We start from the raw sequence: 18,696 nt of genomic DNA on the forward strand, positions 1-18,696 counted from the left end.
TGATTATTTTATATAATTGCTCGTATGTCAGGCTTGTTAAAGACACACCCCCTCCAAGGACCCGTTCGCTCGGCCGTCGTCGTTACCGCTTGTAAGTCAGCCAAGGTGGAATCCAGGACTATATTCTCAGCATGGACAGTTACCAATCAGTCGATCAGTAGATAAAATGAGAGAAAACCTTCGAAATTTTACACAATGGCAAAACCTGAGTGTCAAGACGATGCAGTTGTGGGTGTGTTTTATTCCTCTTGTGGACAGGTAATGTGATCGTCAGTGATGTAAAAATGGTTAACTGTCCGCATTTACATAGGGAATCTGTTTTTCGTTTATGTAGCAACGTGGATAACGCAAATATTTAAATAAATCGGCTTCATAGGGTGTACATAACGTAAGACTGTTGAATTTAACAAAGACGGTAAGCTCTCTCTCTCCCGCTCTCGCTCTAGCTATAGTAAAGTCTTTCAAATAAACCCTGCTGCGAAGAAACCCCCAATAGAAACCATCAAACCATCATTAAAACTATTACCATGGTCCTTAATGGTAGACATAACATAACACAAATAGAGGGCAATGAATTACTAGTAGTGACCTACAGGGACTGTTACACTTTCCATTATAACCATTAAAACCATTGCAAATTCTATGAGGATTTCCATTGGGTTTTTTTTTTTTTTTTGTCAGCAGGGAAGTCTGTCCACTTGGCGGCCATCTTGGTAAGCCAGGTGTTTCCTGACTAGCTTTTTTCCTCATTGGAACAATCCACCATTATGAGCATCACACGCTGCCACAGTTAAACTTTAAGCAATGGCCCATCTCTACTCAGTCTGTCTCTTGCTATAGCTAGCACCATTAACGTAGTCCATATTGCTAACTGCATGCTAAGCTAATATAAGTTTTGGAAGCTCTGTGGCTATGCTAAGATGGTATTGCTTGTACAGTGATTGCTTGTAAGCTAGCTAGATTAGCCAAACCGTGCCTTGAATTTTTTGCTGTTAAGGTTGTGTTTCTTAATGTTTTACATAATGTGGTTTCCTGAATGTTCAGTAAATTTTTATTTGGGGAAAGTTTCAGTGAAAATCTAAATCTGAAAACACCAGATCACAAAGCACTTTAGCTTTAGCAGGAACATTTGTGAGCAGTGGAATTTAGCATACACATAAACACACACACACACACCTCTATTTGTTAATGCTGTATTGTTTATTTCAGAGCAGTTTGTGCTTCAGAGCAGGATAAAATTGGCACCCAATATTGGTACATGTTCTACAATTCCTACAGCTGCTAAAATTAAAAATAATTAACCGAGGCTCTGGTGTGCTCGAAGCCAGAGAACGAGCATGTCTGCTTGTCTCAGAGGTGTACGCTGAAGGGGAGGGGAATGGTGAGTGATTCGCAGCATGTTAACGGGCTGAACGGTGCCCCCGGCTCTGGCTCGTGGGTCGAAATGAGCTCAGCATGCTGTCCTGGACTTCCAGAAGTAGTTCATGCAGTTGAGTGGTTTGCTCGTCACCGTGTTGTCTCTCCTGACCAGCTCCAGCCTGCTGCGAGGGGCTTCTTCCACCTGAACGGGCGTGAGCTCGTTGTTACTGAGCATCCACTGGAGCTCAGGAAGAGTGAGTCTCTCTGGTACCTGAACGGAAAACACAGCACTGATGGTGAGACAAATCAGCACTTTAAGAGAACTTGCACAATATATAGCTCACATAACGACTGTAGAATCCTTTAACCCATTTATTTTATTTTACACAAAAGTCCTTATTTATGAATTTGCATTCAAAGTGAAACTATCATCTGCATATATTGTACTTTTCTAGATCCTTTCCAAACTGTGCTAAGAATGTTGCCCAAGATTTTACAAGATGGCCGCCATCATAACGTTAAAGTGTTCCATTTCACGGTTTCGTTCACGTTCATAGTGATTACAATAGGTCATGCTGAAGAACCTTTGAGACTGACTTTGATTACTTGTTAGCTATTTTAGCCTTGTAGTTTGGGTGTAAAATGAAAATAGCAAGTTTCCCAAACCCGATATTTCTCTGGGCAAAATTTCAATTACATTTAAGGTAAATAAAAATGGAAGTGGGAACTTGGAAGCCTTCAAATCTTGTTGTTTGTTTGCTCTGAACATCAAACGCTGAATGAACTAGCAATTAGCTAGCCAGCTCCGTTTCACCTATGTTTCGGTTAAGTGAAAATTGGGTCGTACCACGTTGTCAAGTCGATATTATTGTTAGTAGTAGAGATGGCATGATACTGATACTGAAACCTTGAATATAAATGTATATATAAATATATAAATTTTATACTATATTATACTAACTAAGCTTTAAATACTAACTGAATCACTTCACTTAAAGAAAATTCTTAATGAAAAATACATACATAGCTAAAAACTTACCCAAAACCTTTAGCTTTTTAAATTCAGTTCAATTCTTTCCACATAAAAACCTGCTTTATGTTGCTCTTAAAGCAATTCTCTGATATTACAAGATGAGATAAAATTCCTTCTGTTTTTCTCTGATATGCACAGTTGTTTTTTTGTTTTTTTTTGCTCATTTCAGTCCAAACCGACACTGAGTATTATAATCGTGCCTTCTCTATTTAGTACACACCATTTAAACTATATTTCCTAGTTTAGCTATCACAATCTATTCCATTTCACAAAGGCATTCTTGAGTCAAACCTCTTCTCCAAACGGGACGTTGCGAGCCTCTTCCAGAGCCGAATTCAAAACCACATGAGGCCGGCCGCACGATATGACACCGACGGCTGAGACCAGGCACATGAGGGCAAGAGCGAGACGGAGTGGTGAAGATGACATCTTCGTGGTAGCTGGTGAGGATTTCGAGCTGGGCGGGTTCTGTTGCTTGCTCTGTTTCTCGTCTGTCTCTGGTTTGTGGGTCTATTTATACGCCTCCCTTCTTCACGTCTAAATTAAATCATTTTCGCTTGGAAAAGTTTTATGGCTCAGAGTCCAGAATTCGACTGAGATACCAATCAACTTTATGTTATTTTTCCATCAGCTAATAGGTCTTTCACTTCTGCCCAAACAAAGAATGCCAGTACACCACGTGGCTCATGCTAATAAACTGCAAATGGGTGTCCATTGCATTGCAGTGTTTCTACAGTAACCGAATTCTCAATGACCCCATGTCAGCATCAGTAACCTGGAAACAGGTGGTCGACTCCTGGCTGCTTCCTCCCATCCAAAAGCATCCTGATTTAATTTACTCATTACTCTGGTAATGTTACTATGTGGCCTGTCTATTCCATGACAATTGTAAGCTTTTGTTTTGGATATAAACAGGAATTGACCATCAGGAACATGGAAATATCGAGTCAGAATTACATTTACTTTATCAATACTGGACTAACAACTTACACACAAAATGTAAACTGAATGGAAATGGATTAAAATGTTATTTCACAAAGAAAAGAAAACAGCTGTTCATACGCTGAGGTGTTGTATAAGAAAAGTTTTATTTGACATTTATGGAAGGAGTCTCCAGTGTCTGTGAGATTTTTTTTGTCTTATTAACTTGAAGAAGGAGAAAACCTGCTATCGTGTACGTGATAACAGGAAATTTAATATATTATAGTAAGTTGCTTTTAGTTGATTTTCATACAGACACGGCAGCGACTGATGACACTCGTCATGGCTAGTCCTTTCACTGTTTTGGGCTTGGGTGTACTGTAAGAGAACACACACACACTCTGATTTAAACTGGACTTAAATGAAAAAATAAAACAGTAACAAGGATTTCAACCTCACCTAAACACCTGTTCTACGTCGAGGGAAGCCAGCCAGTAGCTGTAGGAGTCAGGGTAATAGTTGCACGTGCCCCGGCCATGACACTCGATGAAAGGGACTTGTCTGAAATGCTCTAGGCAGGAACCAGGAGAGATGAGGGACTGTCCTGAGCCCTCAGCACCCACACCGGTTTGCTGCAAGAGAAAAAGATCATTACCAAGGGCGCATATAATTCCTGTAGCTGACTGGTAAGTGGTAGCTCAGTGGTTAAGACGTTGGACTTCTGCTCGGAAGGTCATGAATTCAAATATAAGCACTACCAAGCTGCCACTGTTGGGCCCTTGAGCAAGGCCCTTAATCTTCAACTGCTCGGTTGTATAAATGAGATAATTGTAAGTACCTCTGGATAAGGGCGTCTGCCAAATGCTGCTGTAATGTAATGTAATGTAATGTAATGACTTGTTGGCTACATCAGTCTCGCAACTAATGCAAAACTAAGGTAGCTCATTACACACCAAAGCCAAGAAAATCTCAAGGCCTACCATGGCAAAGGAGTAGCCAGTCCAGAGTGAAAACCAGCCTTGGGGGCACTTGGGTGTCTGTGTAGTCTGACTGTGTATGGCGATGGTATTGGCTGTGCTCTGACACACCGAACATCTGTTAAAAAGATGCAAGTCCAACATGAAATCTATATCTCTAGTAATATGTCTAATCTATAAGTTATTATTATCCTGGTTCATAACCTGCTGATGTATCTCGCCAGAATGTCCCCCCTGATCGGTTCCATTTTGGTGGGCATGGGCTCATCCGTGGACAGCCAGTACGAGTAGTCGTTACGCGAGGCATAGCGACAGGTGTACTCCGTATCGCAGAAGAGAAAGGGCATGGTGGAGAAACGAGGCAGGCAGCTACCTGATGTTCCTGAGGAAAGAAGACAAGATATTTTCAAGGCATGATAAAGGAAAGATACAGGCTGTGTACAAATAAAAGAACGATTTGGCAGTACTGTAAGTATACCAACAATGAGCTTCTTTCATTACATTAAATGACTGTAAAAGCTTCCTTTATGCCTTTATGCATTAAAAGACATATTCAGAGGTGTCAGTATTTACGCGAGGAACGTTCTCCGATTTCAGACTGGGTGTATGCAGATGCTTAAGCTGAATTTCTGGACGGCCCAGTCAGATTATTAAAATGAACTTTTGTATGTGGTTCAGACCTCAGACACTGTTAGATTTTTCTCATGCAGCTCTCATTGAATAGGGGCTCTAATTGGCTAAGTGTGTAGTACAAACTGCAAATGAATAGAAATTGTTTTTAAATATATGAGCCTGTCAGGCATTTCCAATTTAATCAAATTGTCTTCATACTTGATACAGTCTTGGCTGTTTTTTTTGGTGGAAAATTAAGGGGTCTTAGCTTCATAACAGGGTTGGAACTCTTTCTGATAGGGAAACACTCTATTGTACGGTTCTATAGCTGTATGTCTCCTACTGTATATCAACACACCAATCCTTTGTTAGCGTGAATGTTACCCAAGTCTTGTCCATGTGCCCTGTCATTCCCATGGATGAACAGCAGTGAGTATCCTGAATAAATGAAAGTGGTTCCTTGTGGGCAGTTGGGAACTTGGATATTCTGGCTGTGTCTGGTCAGAAGGAAGCTATCGAGAGCTCCTTGTGCTGCCTTTCCTGGAGGCCCTTGAGCACCCTTCTTTCCTGGCTGCCCCGCATAGCCATCTGGCCCTAAAGAGAAACCATTTGTATTTACATTCATTCATTTATTCATGCATTCACGTGTAAAAGTGTATCAAGTTGGGCACCAACCTGGTAGTCCAGGTGCTCCTTTATCTCCTTTATGTCCAGGGAAGCCGGGGTGTCCTGGAACATCTTGGCCCGGAGGTCCCCTGGGGCCTTGCAAGCCTGTACCAAAAGAGATGTTCCCATAACATAAACCTCTCAACAGATTCTTTTTTAATATGGACACCACCAACAGTAATATGCAAACTTGACACCGCACCTGTTGGCCCTGGTATTCCAGGTGACCCAGCAAATCCAGAGGGCCCACGATCTCCAGGGTTTCCCCCTGGCCCAGGATCCCCTGGCAGAGTAATTACTGGTGTACAAGAACTAGGTCCATCTGGACCTAAGATAGACCACAAGGCATATAAACTATGGGGACTGTGCATTTTCATATATTCTAATGCACACGTGTATTTACCGAAATGTTTAACACAAAGACTACAAAGATCCCTGTGACTACTGAGACAGCTGATTCCAGAATGGACTAACCTGGTGGTCCAGGAACACCTTTAAATCCAGGTTCACCTTTCCGTCCAAGATTGTAGTTTGGATCTCCCGGTTCTCCTGCATGCAAAATACATAACTGGTTATAAACAAAAAAGTTCCCCCTTTATTATGTACAACATACCATAATTTCTCTATTTTCTGAATTACTGAACGGTCACAAAGTGCAAAGTTTACAATCAGACACAAAAAATAAATGTGAGTAAAATAATTACTTAGAAGATGATCACAACCCACAATTATAAGAGTCAGTCTTTGCAACAATGCTTTACAAAAATACAATTTAATATAGTATGTGGATTTGGTATTTGCCAAGTATTCACTACTCTGGCGGTAGGCTGCTTTTACTACATGACAACATGACTGAAATATGAGCTAGCTAGATAAAACGCAAGCCCTTGTTGAAGACAAAAGGTTTATTGTAATCTGAGCTCCAGTCACTTGGGTCACAAAGAGCCATAATATTATTGAAATATATAATTGTTTGTGTCATTCATGTATTTTGCTGTCTCTATCTCAGTTATAATGACCTGTGACATAGCCGTTAGATCAATCCATAAACTTTCACCAAACCTGACTTTCACAAGCCAGCCAGGGTGATTCACAGCAGCTCAATGCTTTAGAGATGTTTACTATTTCAGTTTTCAATCTTTTTTTTCCAACAAAAAAATCTTGTTTACAGTAGATTTAACTTAAGAAGTTAGCAGTCAAATGAATCATTCATTTATACATTCATGCAGTCTCATACAAATGACTATTCTCTCACCAGGAGAGCCAGGAAGGCCAGGAAGCCCTGGGTCCCCGTTTGTCCCATGAGCACCAGGAACACCAGCAGGTCCCTGCCAGCATTGATAAAATAAAATTAGGCATGTTATTTTAAGGTATTGGTGAAGAGTCCAAAAAACAGACACTAGTTCAAAAGCCATGCACAGCATTCATACTTATAGGCTATATGCAGTTTAATGAACTGGGAGCTTAAATTGGGATGATTGGGAGCTCAGAGGAGTAATTCACCGGAAGACCAGGGTGTCCTTGGATTCCCCTCTCTCCATTAAGACCTGGCCTACCGGGCAATCCCCTGTCTCCCTTGTCCCCTTTCATTAGGGAAAGTCCTGGAGGGCCTCTGGGGCCTTGTGGCCCTGTGAATCAGACATTTGGCAAATTTAAATTAGGATCCTGACTGAAAATAGTGAAAGAGATGCTGGTAAGTAAGAATGACTCCTCACCAGGATTTCCAGGTCTCCCAGAAAGACCAGGTTCTCCTTTTCCCCCAGATAAACATTCTCCTGGTGCCCCAGGATGTCCAGGAGAACCATAAGGTCCCGGTGGCCCTGGGGGTCCCTTATTTCCCATAGGACCGGGAAACCCATTACCTGGTTTACCCTTAAGTCCCCTGTTTCCCTTTGGACCTGACAATGTGGCAGAATACAATTAAACCTGATATCCTTTTATTACAAATTGGTGAACAAAAAATACACTGGAATTATGCAAAATAGTTACGGTTAGAATGTAGGTACAGTGTTTATTTAAATACTCGCCTGCTTGCCCTTTATGTCCCTTTGTGCCTGGAATGCTGTTCGTACAATCTGAAAAAAATATGCAACATGTTTGCAGCTTACATGTTATACAGTACATTCCGAATGTTCTACGACTTGGAATATTAGGTTTTCTGTGATAAAATTAACGCAAATAAATACCATATATAGTCAATGCTAGGCTAAAGCACACTGAATGAAATTCAATGAACGTAGGCTTCTACCGTTATCTCCCTTTAGACCTGGTGGTCCAGGAAAGCCATCCCGACCATGGTTGCCTTTTTGGCCAACAAGTCCAAGAGGACCAGGAGGACCAGGAGTCCCTGTGACCAGACATAAAGTTTGCATCTATTACTCATTCTAACCAAAACATAATTGACTTGTCTATACATCCAAAATAGTTATGCTCTACCAATAACTGTTTGATATACAGTGACAGAACATTGTGTAAAGCTTATGGTTCATCAGGACCTTAAGAGAAAAACATTACAAAAATAAACTTTTAGGGAGATAATAATCAAGTCAACACTGATGGCAAGAAGTGAATAATCTACAGTATAAATATACATGTACCTTGATCTCCATTTGGGCCTGTAGGTCCAGGAGGTCCAGGGGCACCGTGCAAGCCTGGTTGACCAGGTGAACCTAGGGGCCCTGAAACAGGCACATAGAAAAAAGTTAGAAAGATAAAAAGAACTACATGAACAAATATCATTATAAGAGCACTAGCAATAACTGTGATCACTAAATTAGTGTTCACCTGGAATTCCAGGGGCTCCACTGTCTCCTGGAGATCCTGTTGGCCCGGGGTTACCTGGTGGACCAGGAAATCCAACATTTCCCTTCTCTCCTTTACATGCAGCATTACTTCCAAATCCAGGCTCTCCCTGTGATAATACAACACATACGTATTGAAGTTGAAGTAATGAAGTATTAAGGAATGCAAAATAGGGAGAACATTTTCTACCTTTTGCCCTTTTGGCCCAGGAAGCCCCAGGATGCCTGTACCCCGGGCGCCTTTGTGTCCTTTGAGTCCAATAGCCCCATCTTCTCCTCTGCTACCTGTGGTTCCGGGTTCACCTGGCTCTCCTTTCATACCTTGGGGACCTTATGAAACAAATATATGCCACCAAGTAAATGCAAAAACAGAAAATCTGAAAACAGAATAAAAACTACACAGCTCCATAAATTGTGGCACCCACCAGGAAAACCTATAAATCCAGGATCACCTCTAGGCCCAATATTGCCTGGTTCACCAGGAACGTAGCTGTCAACACCTCTATCACCAACAGGGCCTAGAAAGCAATCAATTAAAATGATCACCCCTTAACTAATAAGACAGATTTCAATACAAGAACATAACTCTCTCACAAATGCTTGTACAATATGTCCAAACATGCACCTGGTGCTCCTGGCCTTCCTGGTATCCCATTGCTCCCATTAATTCCTCTAGTTCCTGGTAATCCTGGATCTCCCATTGTACCTGGTAAACCTGGTAGGCCTATTAAGGTTTAATACAAAATAAATTTTTATTGAATTGGGTATAATTGCCTTGGTGTGGGTAGTGTTGCCGCTTCCAGGTTCTCTGGTTTCCTACCACTTTCCAGAAAAATGCATGTAGGTGAATTGGTGACTCCAAATTGGCGCTTAGTGTGAAATAGTCTGCGAATGTATATGTGCAGGGTGCGCTGCAATGGACTTGGGTCCCATCATAGGTTTATTTTTGCCTCACACCCAGCACTGCAATAGGCTCCAAAAAGAATTGCTGTAAAAGTTATGAAATATTATAAAATGCTAAGATATGGAAGCTATTCCCAACAGTGGACTAGCATAAAACATTCAAAAATTCAAATATTTTCACAAAAAGTGTATGCTTGTTGGATGATACTTACCTGGTGGACCTGGGTCTCCTATAGGCCCATGTTCCACCATGGAAAGACCATGAGGCCCAGATACTCCAGGATCTCCATGAACACCAGGAAGCCCTTTCTGACCTCTTTCTCCAGACAATCCCTGAGACCCTGTCAGCAGAAAATGTAACTCTTTATTTGTCGATCTTACTTTGAAACATCAATGGCAAGTGTGTGTGTTGCAGCTTTTCTTGGTGCCTGACCTTTGGGTCCAGGGGGTCCAGTGGGTCCAAAGGCGCCATATGGGCCTTCAACACCTGATGGTCCTGGTGGCCCCCGCTCACCTTTGGGTCCTGGTTACCAATTAGAGAATCAACAAAAAAATTACATTTTCACATTTTTCAGAATATGGCTGGGTTAATTCCACACATGTTACCTGGTACACCAGGATGTCCATTTGGCCCTGTGAGACCTTGTATTCCAGGAGGCCCTGGTGCTCCCGGTGTTGAGGACCCAGGTGGTCCCAGGGGTCCAGGTGGACCAGACTTACCAAAGCCTGGCACACCGGGGCTCCCCCTAATGCCTTTCTGTCCACTTGGTCCTGAAAATGCATTTGTATGTGTAAGACAGGTATTTTTAACAAGAAAAAATGTCATAGTATACCTTCTTAAGTAGTTCATGTTTACATAACCCCATGGCCATATTTGAGATAAGCATGTGCTGGCTAACCTCTGGAGCCTAGTTGACCTCTACTTCCTGGAATTCCTGGTGTACCAGTTGCTAGGTGACAGTCACCTGGTTCACCTGGTAATCCCTGAACACCCGTTGCACCTTTATTTCCTGTATTGAAACCACACAGTCACATGATTCCTTTGATTTGCAATTAGTGAATAATTAGAGAATATGAGAGTATGTTAGCCTATTTTGCTTGTGAGGTATGTACCTTTGGGGCCTGATTCCCCTGGCTTTCCTGTGATTCCAAATGGTCCAGGGAAACCAGGAACACCTGGGTCTCCTGGTAGACCTTTAACACCTGGTTCACCTGGAATTCCTGCCAGTCCTTCTAGCCCTGGTGGGCCATATCCAGGTTCACCCTACAGATACTTTGTTATAGTAGTGAACCTGATGTCCAAAATATTTACATAGCACATAAGTGTTATTTGTACTATTGCACCTTTGACCCTGGTATTCCCGATGGTCCCACTGGTCCAGGTAGTCCATTTAAGCCGATTCCGGGAACTCCTGGTAGCCCTGACTGGCCTTTATTACCTACATACACATTGCAAACTCACAGTTTAAGACATTCAAAGTGTAATTGTCAGGGCACCTATTTGAATTGAATATAAGAATGCATAAATTGATCGTATGCACACCTTTGATCCCTGGTGGTCCAACATTTGTATGCAATAAAGTGCCTCTGTCTCCCTTTGGACCACGGAAGCCTGGAGTGCCTGGATGACCTGGGGGTCCAGGACTGCCTGTGAACACATAGGCCCAGTAAGTAAAACAGGATAAGATACAGTAATAATGCCAGAGGCTGTCCTAGTACATACCTGGTGGTCCATCTTGCCCTGGAAGTCCCTTCTGGCCTTTTGAACTTGGATATCCTGTGCCACTTCTACTACACTCTCCTTTCTCACCTACCAAACAAGTATCAAAGTTTTGCATTACCAACAAAAAGGTGAGTATTTACAGCATAACAAAAATGTTTTTCTTCCTTGCCTGGAGGTCCAGGTGGGCCTCTGATGCCTTGAACTCCATGCTTGCCTTTCTGTCCAGGAAATCCAGGTACTCCAAATCCTGGAGGACCTGGTGGCCCATTTGGCCCAGGGTTTCCTTGAATCCCTGGTAACCCAGCAGGTCCTGGATCTCCCATGGGGCCTAATGCCACATTCTAATCACAAAATGATCAATGCTTTTGTCTGCTCATGAAATGCTCAGTTGTAGGCCTGCTTTTTAGTTTAGGTTTCTAGGGGAGCGAACACATCCTTCAAATTATATGGACCAAGCAAAACATCAATCTATAGTTAGGCAGATAAATGCAAATAATTTTAAAAGAAAATGTCCTTTGAGGTGCAGTACTACTTACTGAGTCACCCTTGGCCCCAGGTGGTCCCTTAGATCCAGGACGTCCTGGTGAACCATGGAGACCATCTTGACCAGGGAGGCCTGGTAAGCCTGGAAACCCCTTATCTCCCTTCATTCCAATGTGACAAGAGCTTCCTCCACTTCCCTTCTCTCCTGGTACACCCTGGAGTCCAGGTGGCCCTGGAGATCCCTTCAGACAATTAAGAAACAAATTTGGACAATGACTCTTCATGTTTATTTTTTTTTTCTGTAACTATACCTCATGCCAAATATCTGCATAAAGGTTCAAGTTAGGATGCTTTCATGTATATGATATTTAGTTGAATTTAAATGAATACCCTGTGTGTTTGGGCTGCACCATCACTCGGGTGCAGACCAAAACAATCAGCATCAAAGTGATTCAACCATGGTTCCACACAACTTCATGAAATGAACCAAGTTTGACTGAAAATGAGTGTGACCGAAAACTATATAAAACTATGTTTTATATTGATATGAATGAATTAATTAATATTATCACTGGCTCTCTGTTATCTGTGCTTGGTTGATATTCAAGAGGAGTTTGTTGCTTGTAATGGTGGCTAATGAGTGAAGAAAGACCAGTATGTCACTCAGTAAAGGTTTTTGGCGTTTTAGTCCACCTATGTACGTGTACCATGTCATTACTTTCAATTTCATTCTAATTCCTACAAGGCAAATGGACTAACAGTGCACCCCTAGATACAAAATTCTGCACTGGTATTTCATGTTAGCGAGGGCAATTAATGAGTTCATGATGGCATTGTAATGTAACAGAACAATGATTATATCCTCATTGTCATTATTATACCTCATAACCTGGTAAACCAGCAACGCCTTTAAAACCCGCATCCCCCTTTGGGCCAGGTGGGGCATTTATACCTACAAGTATAAAATAATATACCAATTTTCAAGTGCATTTAGTTAATGTCACAGTGAATGTATTCAAGATAATTGTAAACATTTTATAATATTATATACCTGGAAGGCCTCGATGGCCTGGTGGGCCATGAGGACCTTGTAGTCCATAGCAACATTCATAACAGGCCTCCCCTTTATCACCTGTAATAACAAACAAGAATTTACATACATATGAAAACTTTCTAAGAATTTGACCTCATAAAATGATGTCAAGATGTCACCAAACACTCTTCCGTTACTTTATATACAACCTGTAGTAGAATTTCATCATGACAGTTTGTATACCCTTTGGTCCCGGAAGGCCATCATTACCCGGAATGCCCGGAGGTCCCTTGAAATTTTGAATAGGTGGAGGATATTCTATACATGGAGATAATCAAGATGACTGAAGATTAACAAAGACATGCAAAAAAAACCATTTAATTCTATTTAACTTAATTATAAGAATAAGACCACAGTTATCACCTCCAATAGTGTAGAGTAGTGTTATGTAGAAAAGTTTTGTAACCTGGAGGAAATACTGGGCCTGGAGGTCCTGGGTCTCCACGAGGCCCCTGTACTCCTTGAGGACCATCTTTACCTGGAGGTCCAGTCTGATCTGGTGCTGCATTACCCTTCTCCCCTTTGGGTCCTATTTGACCTGGCGGACCCCGTGGCCCCGTGGGTCCAAGGACATGTGAACCTGCAAACATACACAAGCTACATGTTACATGCTACATTACGTGAAGTACATACAGCACAAGGAAGAATTTCAAAATAAATGTTATAATTTCTTACTTATTTATTTATTCATTTATTTTAGATTTGACACATTTGGGGAAAAATGGATGCTAGGAACATTATCTATTTACTATTTATCTGTCTGTCTGTCTGTTTTAAAATAATTTAGTTTTTCAGTTAAAGCCTTCTCATTTGAATTTTTTTTTTCAAAAACTGCAGTATATGTAGGTTTTCACAGCATATCATTTTACCTGCATGTTCTACCATTTTGTTTAATACTTTTAACTAACTACTGTATATCCTCCACATTTGTATAGTTACCCGGACGTCCTGGCAGTCCTGGAAATCCTGCAGCACCTAGAAATCATAACGGAGATGAACAGTAAAAATGAGTCATTCATTCTCTGTCATACGCCACTTTATATCACAGCGCTTAACATTTTTGGAAGGAGTCTCCAGTGTCAGGACTTTGTAACGTTCAGAGGTACTGCTCTAATTTGACATTTTTTGCTGTGGGAAAGCTTTCAGGGCAGAGGCATTTGTGCTTTGTGGTTTCTCTGCTCATAATGATCGCTGCCATAATATGAGAGAACCCAGGAACTCACTTGTTTCATGGAGTTATAGCTACATTGAATTCTAATATAAATTTAGAATATAATCCTTCAGATCCACTAACCTTTCATACCAGGTGGCCCAGGCTGTCCTTCACAACCAGCATCTCCCTCATATCCCTTGAGCAGACATCTAGCAACCTGCAGATCCACAGTAAAGGAAATTACTTAAAATGTTACTTTTTTGTAATATAACATTCTCAGAGATTTTAGACTCAACATACAATAGGATCAGTGATCCGAGTTGTAGCAAAAATGCTAAATATCAATTTATTATGCCATATTATGACAATAAAGTCATGAACGTACTTCATGTATGTCTCCGGGGGGACCTGGGGGACCAAAATCACCTTTCTCTCCCTGGTTAAGATGAAAAGACAGCATTCAAACCGGAGCTGTAGCATTTTCTTGACTGTTGTATCAGTTTAAGTTACAGAAAGAAGGTTTGAGAGAATTTTGCAAAAACATACACACACCTTGAGTCCTGGTGGGCCAGGTATGTAGCCTGGAGGACCACGAGCCCCTTTTTTACCCTTAAAACGATTAAAGACACATGCGTATACTCATACTTAAACACTACCAAAGGCAGAATTTAAGCATATTTAAGGATAGCTACAGTATACGAAGACAGGCTTAATCAGCCAGTGTATATTTATAATCTTAGTAAAAATGAGGGCCTAACAAAAATACACAGAGTTTCTGTAAAAATATTGAAATATATATTTTTAAAAATTACCGTAAATCCTCTTAATCCAGGCTCTCCTTCGGGTCCTCGAGTTCCCTAAATATAAAACATTAAGATATCAGTACGTTAGTGAATACGCCATCTTTAAGACATTATTAATATGCAATATTATTAGTCGAATAAAGGTGTAGCAGGAATGATACTACAGCAAAATGAGTTATCGTATCCAGCACTACTGCTACGTCAAGTTGTTTTAAATTAGCCCTGACAAGAATCAAATCTACACTAATTCACCAAGTTTACAATTTTTTATTTATTTGTTGACAAATAACATAGTTATAGATAATAACATTTAATTGCACTTAACCTGTAGCTGTGAACCTTGCAAATGCTAAGTGTCATGTAACACTCCTGGTAATGATGTATTGAAAGTGAAGCCTTAAATCTACCTCCTCCCCTTGGTCACCTTTGTCCCCCTTTTCACCTTTCCGAAAGGAGGAGCCCGGGCGTCCCTACAAGGAGGAAAAACGAGTACTAACTCTATAGTATGTTTAAAGAAACGTCCAGGATTCCATGAATACCCATTTCAAAAGAGAAACTGATCACACACAAAAAAATAATTCATTTTCAGCTTGGAAAAATGCTTGAAGAAATACTTACTGGTCTACCGTCACAGCCTCTTTCTCCCACGTCTCCAGGGTCACCCTGAGGAGAGACGTTTGAGCAAATGATCAGTTTGGTGATTCTTTGAGGTCGATATACTATAGTAACAATGACACCTTTTCAAAGCTTTTCAAAGGAGTTCTCACAGTTTTACAGGAAAAAAAAAAAGAAGCAAAAACGAATTTTTTAAAAATTCGGTCCGGAACTGAATCTAAACACACATTACCTTTATCCCCCTTCCAATATTCACGAAGAAAATTCCCCTTCCTCGTGGACCAGGTGTTCCAGGAGGACCCTGATCTCCCTAAACATACAGTATTATACAATGATATATCAGTGTATTGTCCATCGACAGCCATCTGAACGGCCCGTAAGGTAATAAACCGTCCAAAAAAATCCTTTGTTCCATCATTATACTGAAAACATGCAGGTATTGTCTGCGAAGAAAAATATTCATACGAAAAGCTTGAATATTGAAGAAAAATTATAAATAAGTAATATATAGTGTGTACCTTTGGACCTGAAAGTCCCTGAGAACCAGATCGTCCTTGGGTACCCTAAAAGACACACACACACACACACACACACACACACACACACACACACACACACACACACACAAGGCAGCATTTCCTATCATAGTGACACCTTTAGAAAAAAAAAAAAGTCTAAGACACAAAATAGTAAATACCTTTAATCCTGGAGGTCCAGAAGGCCCGGGACGTCCCTATAAAAAGAGACACATCAACATGGCCTATCCTCTTATCTACAAATATCTACAGTGGTGCTTGAAAGTTTGTGAACCCTTTAGAATTGTCAATATTTCTGCATAAATATGACCAAAAACATCATCAGACATCCAAAGAGAACCCAATTAAACAAATGAGACAAAAATATTATACTTGGTCTTTTATTTATTGAGGGAAATGAGCCAGTATTACATATCTGTGAGTGCAAAAGTATGTGAATGTTTGCTTTCAGTATCTGGTGCGAGCCGCTCGTGCAGTAATAACTGCAGATAAACGTTTGCGGTAACTGTTGATCAGTCCTGCACATCGGCGTGGAGGAGTTTTAGTCCGTTCCTCAGTACAGAGCAGCTTCGACTCTGGGATGTTGGTGGGTTTCCTCACACGAACTGCTCGCTTCAGCTTCCATAACATTTCTATTGGATTAAGGTCAGGACTTTGACTCGGCCATTCCAAAACATTCACTTTATTCTTCTTTAAGCGTTCTTTTCTAGAACGACTCGTGCGCTTAGGGTGGTTGTCTCGCTGCATGACCCACTTTCTAGAAAATTCTAAAGAAAATTCTCTCTGCACTTTATTACACATATAGTGCATAGTGTTTATCTTTTATATCCTTTATTATATTTTAATATTTTTCTTTTTCTATATGGTTGTGTGTGTGGGCATCATATGTAGTAAAAAATACTTTTCAAGTTGATGTAGCTGTTATAAAAAATGGAATATGCCAATTTTTCTCGTATATATTTATTGTCATAATATTGCTACAAGGACATCCTAGCAGGCAGAGAGAAAAAAACCATAATAACCCTCTATCATATATCGTCGGTCAAAATGGCTCATTTCAGTGCCAAGGAGCTGTAAGAAAACTGTATAAGTAAAAGTCTGAGTTCTAAATAATAACATAATTAATAAATACACCACAGTCCCACCTTCTTGATTTTTTATTTTGTTTAATTAGACTCCTGAATGGGCTTTTCTGACTTATTCGTCTTTGGTCTTTAAAAAGCTGAACTGCTTAAAATAAGGAAAGAGGCCTAATATTAATATTCCAAACTCACGTCAGCGCCTCTTAAACCCGTCGGCCCTGGAAATCCCTCCGGACCCGGCGGTCCTGGTGGTCCCTGTAAGAAGGAAAACACTGGAACTGCTTGTTTTGCAGCAGGGACACTGGTTAAATCTCAGAAAGCAGGTTTTTGTACTCGATTTCTAATAAAAGTCTCGGGAAAGTAACGTGAATGACGTACATGTACCGGAGGTCCAAGCTTTCCTTCTGTAATCAGCCCTGGTGATACGGAGTCCCCCTGTCATCATACACGCGGAGGAAGAGGGAAATCAGAAACAATTCAAGAAACGTTTTGGTTTCTTATATCTTATATCTTTGTGTTTGTAGTTTACTTTACTTCTGCACGGGACAAAATGGACACCGCTAATGTAGCTACACGTCCAAATATTCAACACCCGTTAATTAAATTATTAATCAAATGAAATCAATATAAACATTCGGATCGAATTCTGCTTTCCACGTTTAGCAATCGGAAGTCATTTGCTGATCGTCGAATGACTTCGGCCGGCTCCATAACCCTCCGGCATTCAGCTACGAGGTGACGTCTTGTTTTTTTTTTCATATTTATAAATTACAGTCCAGTGGAATGTTGTCCGATGTCGATATTTACAGCTTATTAATTAAACGGAAAACTGCGTAAATTGGAAAAATGACATTTAGCTGGCGGACTTCTCTCTGGCAGCTTGCATTCCTGATTTAAAACTTTTTAAAGCGTTTGTAAAGTCTGTAACACTGTACCGGCTGCACGCCATGCTTTCTCCGAACGCCGAACGTTCTGTCATCTGTTCCTCCGTCCTTTCATTTGTACTTTTATTGGACGGTGTGTGCGCTTAGTCTGTCTTCAGTACGTTTAGTTTCTGTCACCGGTAGGCGGCATGAATCCACAGTCTGGGCTAGAAAGAAATCAGCCCCAGCCTCACTTCTCATATTAGTGTCTTTTTAATGAGTAGGCTTGGCCTTGCTAGTACGGTGATATCAGCCGACCCGGATAACGATCTATTCAAAACAAACACCTACCTTTGGCCCTGGCCAGCCAGGTGGCCCCTGAAAAAAAACAAAAAAACAAAACAGAGTGATTTTCATTTCATTTTCTGACTCTAACATTTAGAAACCACAGGTTATGATGAGTTGTTCTTACTCCGTGTCCTGGTGAACCTGGTACACCGTGTGGGCCAGGAGAGCCTTCTTCTCCCTGTGAAAGCACCATGAATATAGATAAAATTATAGAATATTTTAAAAATATATAGACACTTTAAAAAAAAAAAAAGGAATTTCATTGCTTTATTGTCAGGTAAATGTCAGAAATAAACGAATCATTGAAAATCATTTTAATTATCTACCAATGAAACTAGACTAAGTTCAAGGCTGGAATTACTAAAATGCCTGCGGTGTACATCTTTGAATGTATTTTATGTACTTTCTTTGATGTATATTATTTTGTTGTTATATTATCGTTGCCGTGTATATCTTGAAATGTATTTCATGTATCATATTTAACCTATTGTTATATCTAACAATGTAATACTGCTTTAATACCTTTGCACCATCACAGCCAGGAGCACCAGGTGGACCATTGGGACCTTGCTTTCCTGGTGTACCCTTAATAAAAAAATTTTTAAAAAAGGAATATACATACAAGGGTTGCATATCATGGAATATGTCAGGAAAACTGGACTGGAGTAACATTACCGGCAAACCCGGAGCTCCAAGGAGACCCGGGCTTCCATCAGCTCCCTATA

General features: G+C 40.7%; 2 protein-coding genes across 2 annotated transcripts; both read right to left on the reverse strand.

Annotated features, from left to right (window-relative positions):
• Positions 1 to 1,171: 1,171 nt before the first annotated feature.
• Positions 1,172 to 3,221, reverse strand: sst2 (somatostatin 2). Its single transcript, XM_053651917.1, has 2 exons — positions 2,684 to 3,221; positions 1,172 to 1,630 (listed from the first exon to the last, which is right to left on the reverse strand). The coding sequence occupies exons 1-2, from the start codon at positions 2,819 to 2,821 to the stop codon at positions 1,451 to 1,453; spliced, it is 318 nt and encodes a 105-aa protein (XP_053507892.1). The 5' UTR covers positions 2,822 to 3,221; the 3' UTR covers positions 1,172 to 1,450.
• Positions 3,222 to 3,520: 299 nt separating this feature from the next.
• On the reverse strand, positions 3,521 to 18,531 carry LOC128624050 (collagen alpha-5(IV) chain-like). The gene is made up of 33 exons (XM_053651328.1): positions 18,494 to 18,531; positions 18,096 to 18,149; positions 17,975 to 18,001; positions 15,154 to 15,190; positions 14,935 to 14,997; positions 14,277 to 14,333; positions 13,866 to 13,941; positions 12,991 to 13,151; positions 12,530 to 12,610; positions 11,448 to 11,756; positions 11,165 to 11,323; positions 11,013 to 11,082; positions 10,816 to 10,920; positions 10,617 to 10,711; positions 10,386 to 10,536; positions 10,172 to 10,282; positions 9,879 to 10,043; positions 9,706 to 9,795; positions 9,485 to 9,613; positions 8,166 to 8,699; positions 7,817 to 7,915; positions 7,513 to 7,643; positions 7,284 to 7,458; positions 7,072 to 7,196; positions 6,824 to 6,896; positions 6,043 to 6,117; positions 5,771 to 5,896; positions 5,578 to 5,673; positions 5,287 to 5,496; positions 4,495 to 4,672; positions 4,294 to 4,408; positions 3,773 to 3,945; positions 3,521 to 3,691 (listed from the first exon to the last, which is right to left on the reverse strand). Exons 1-33 carry the CDS (start codon positions 18,529 to 18,531, stop codon positions 3,610 to 3,612), a joined length of 4,170 nt encoding a protein of 1,389 aa, XP_053507303.1. The 3' UTR covers positions 3,521 to 3,609.
• Between the last annotated feature and the right edge of the window lie 165 nt (positions 18,532 to 18,696).

The sequence above is a fragment of the Ictalurus furcatus genome, chromosome 20 (assembly GCF_023375685.1).
Source record: "Ictalurus furcatus strain D&B chromosome 20, Billie_1.0, whole genome shotgun sequence".
Lineage (NCBI taxonomy): Eukaryota > Metazoa > Chordata > Actinopteri > Siluriformes > Ictaluridae > Ictalurus > Ictalurus furcatus.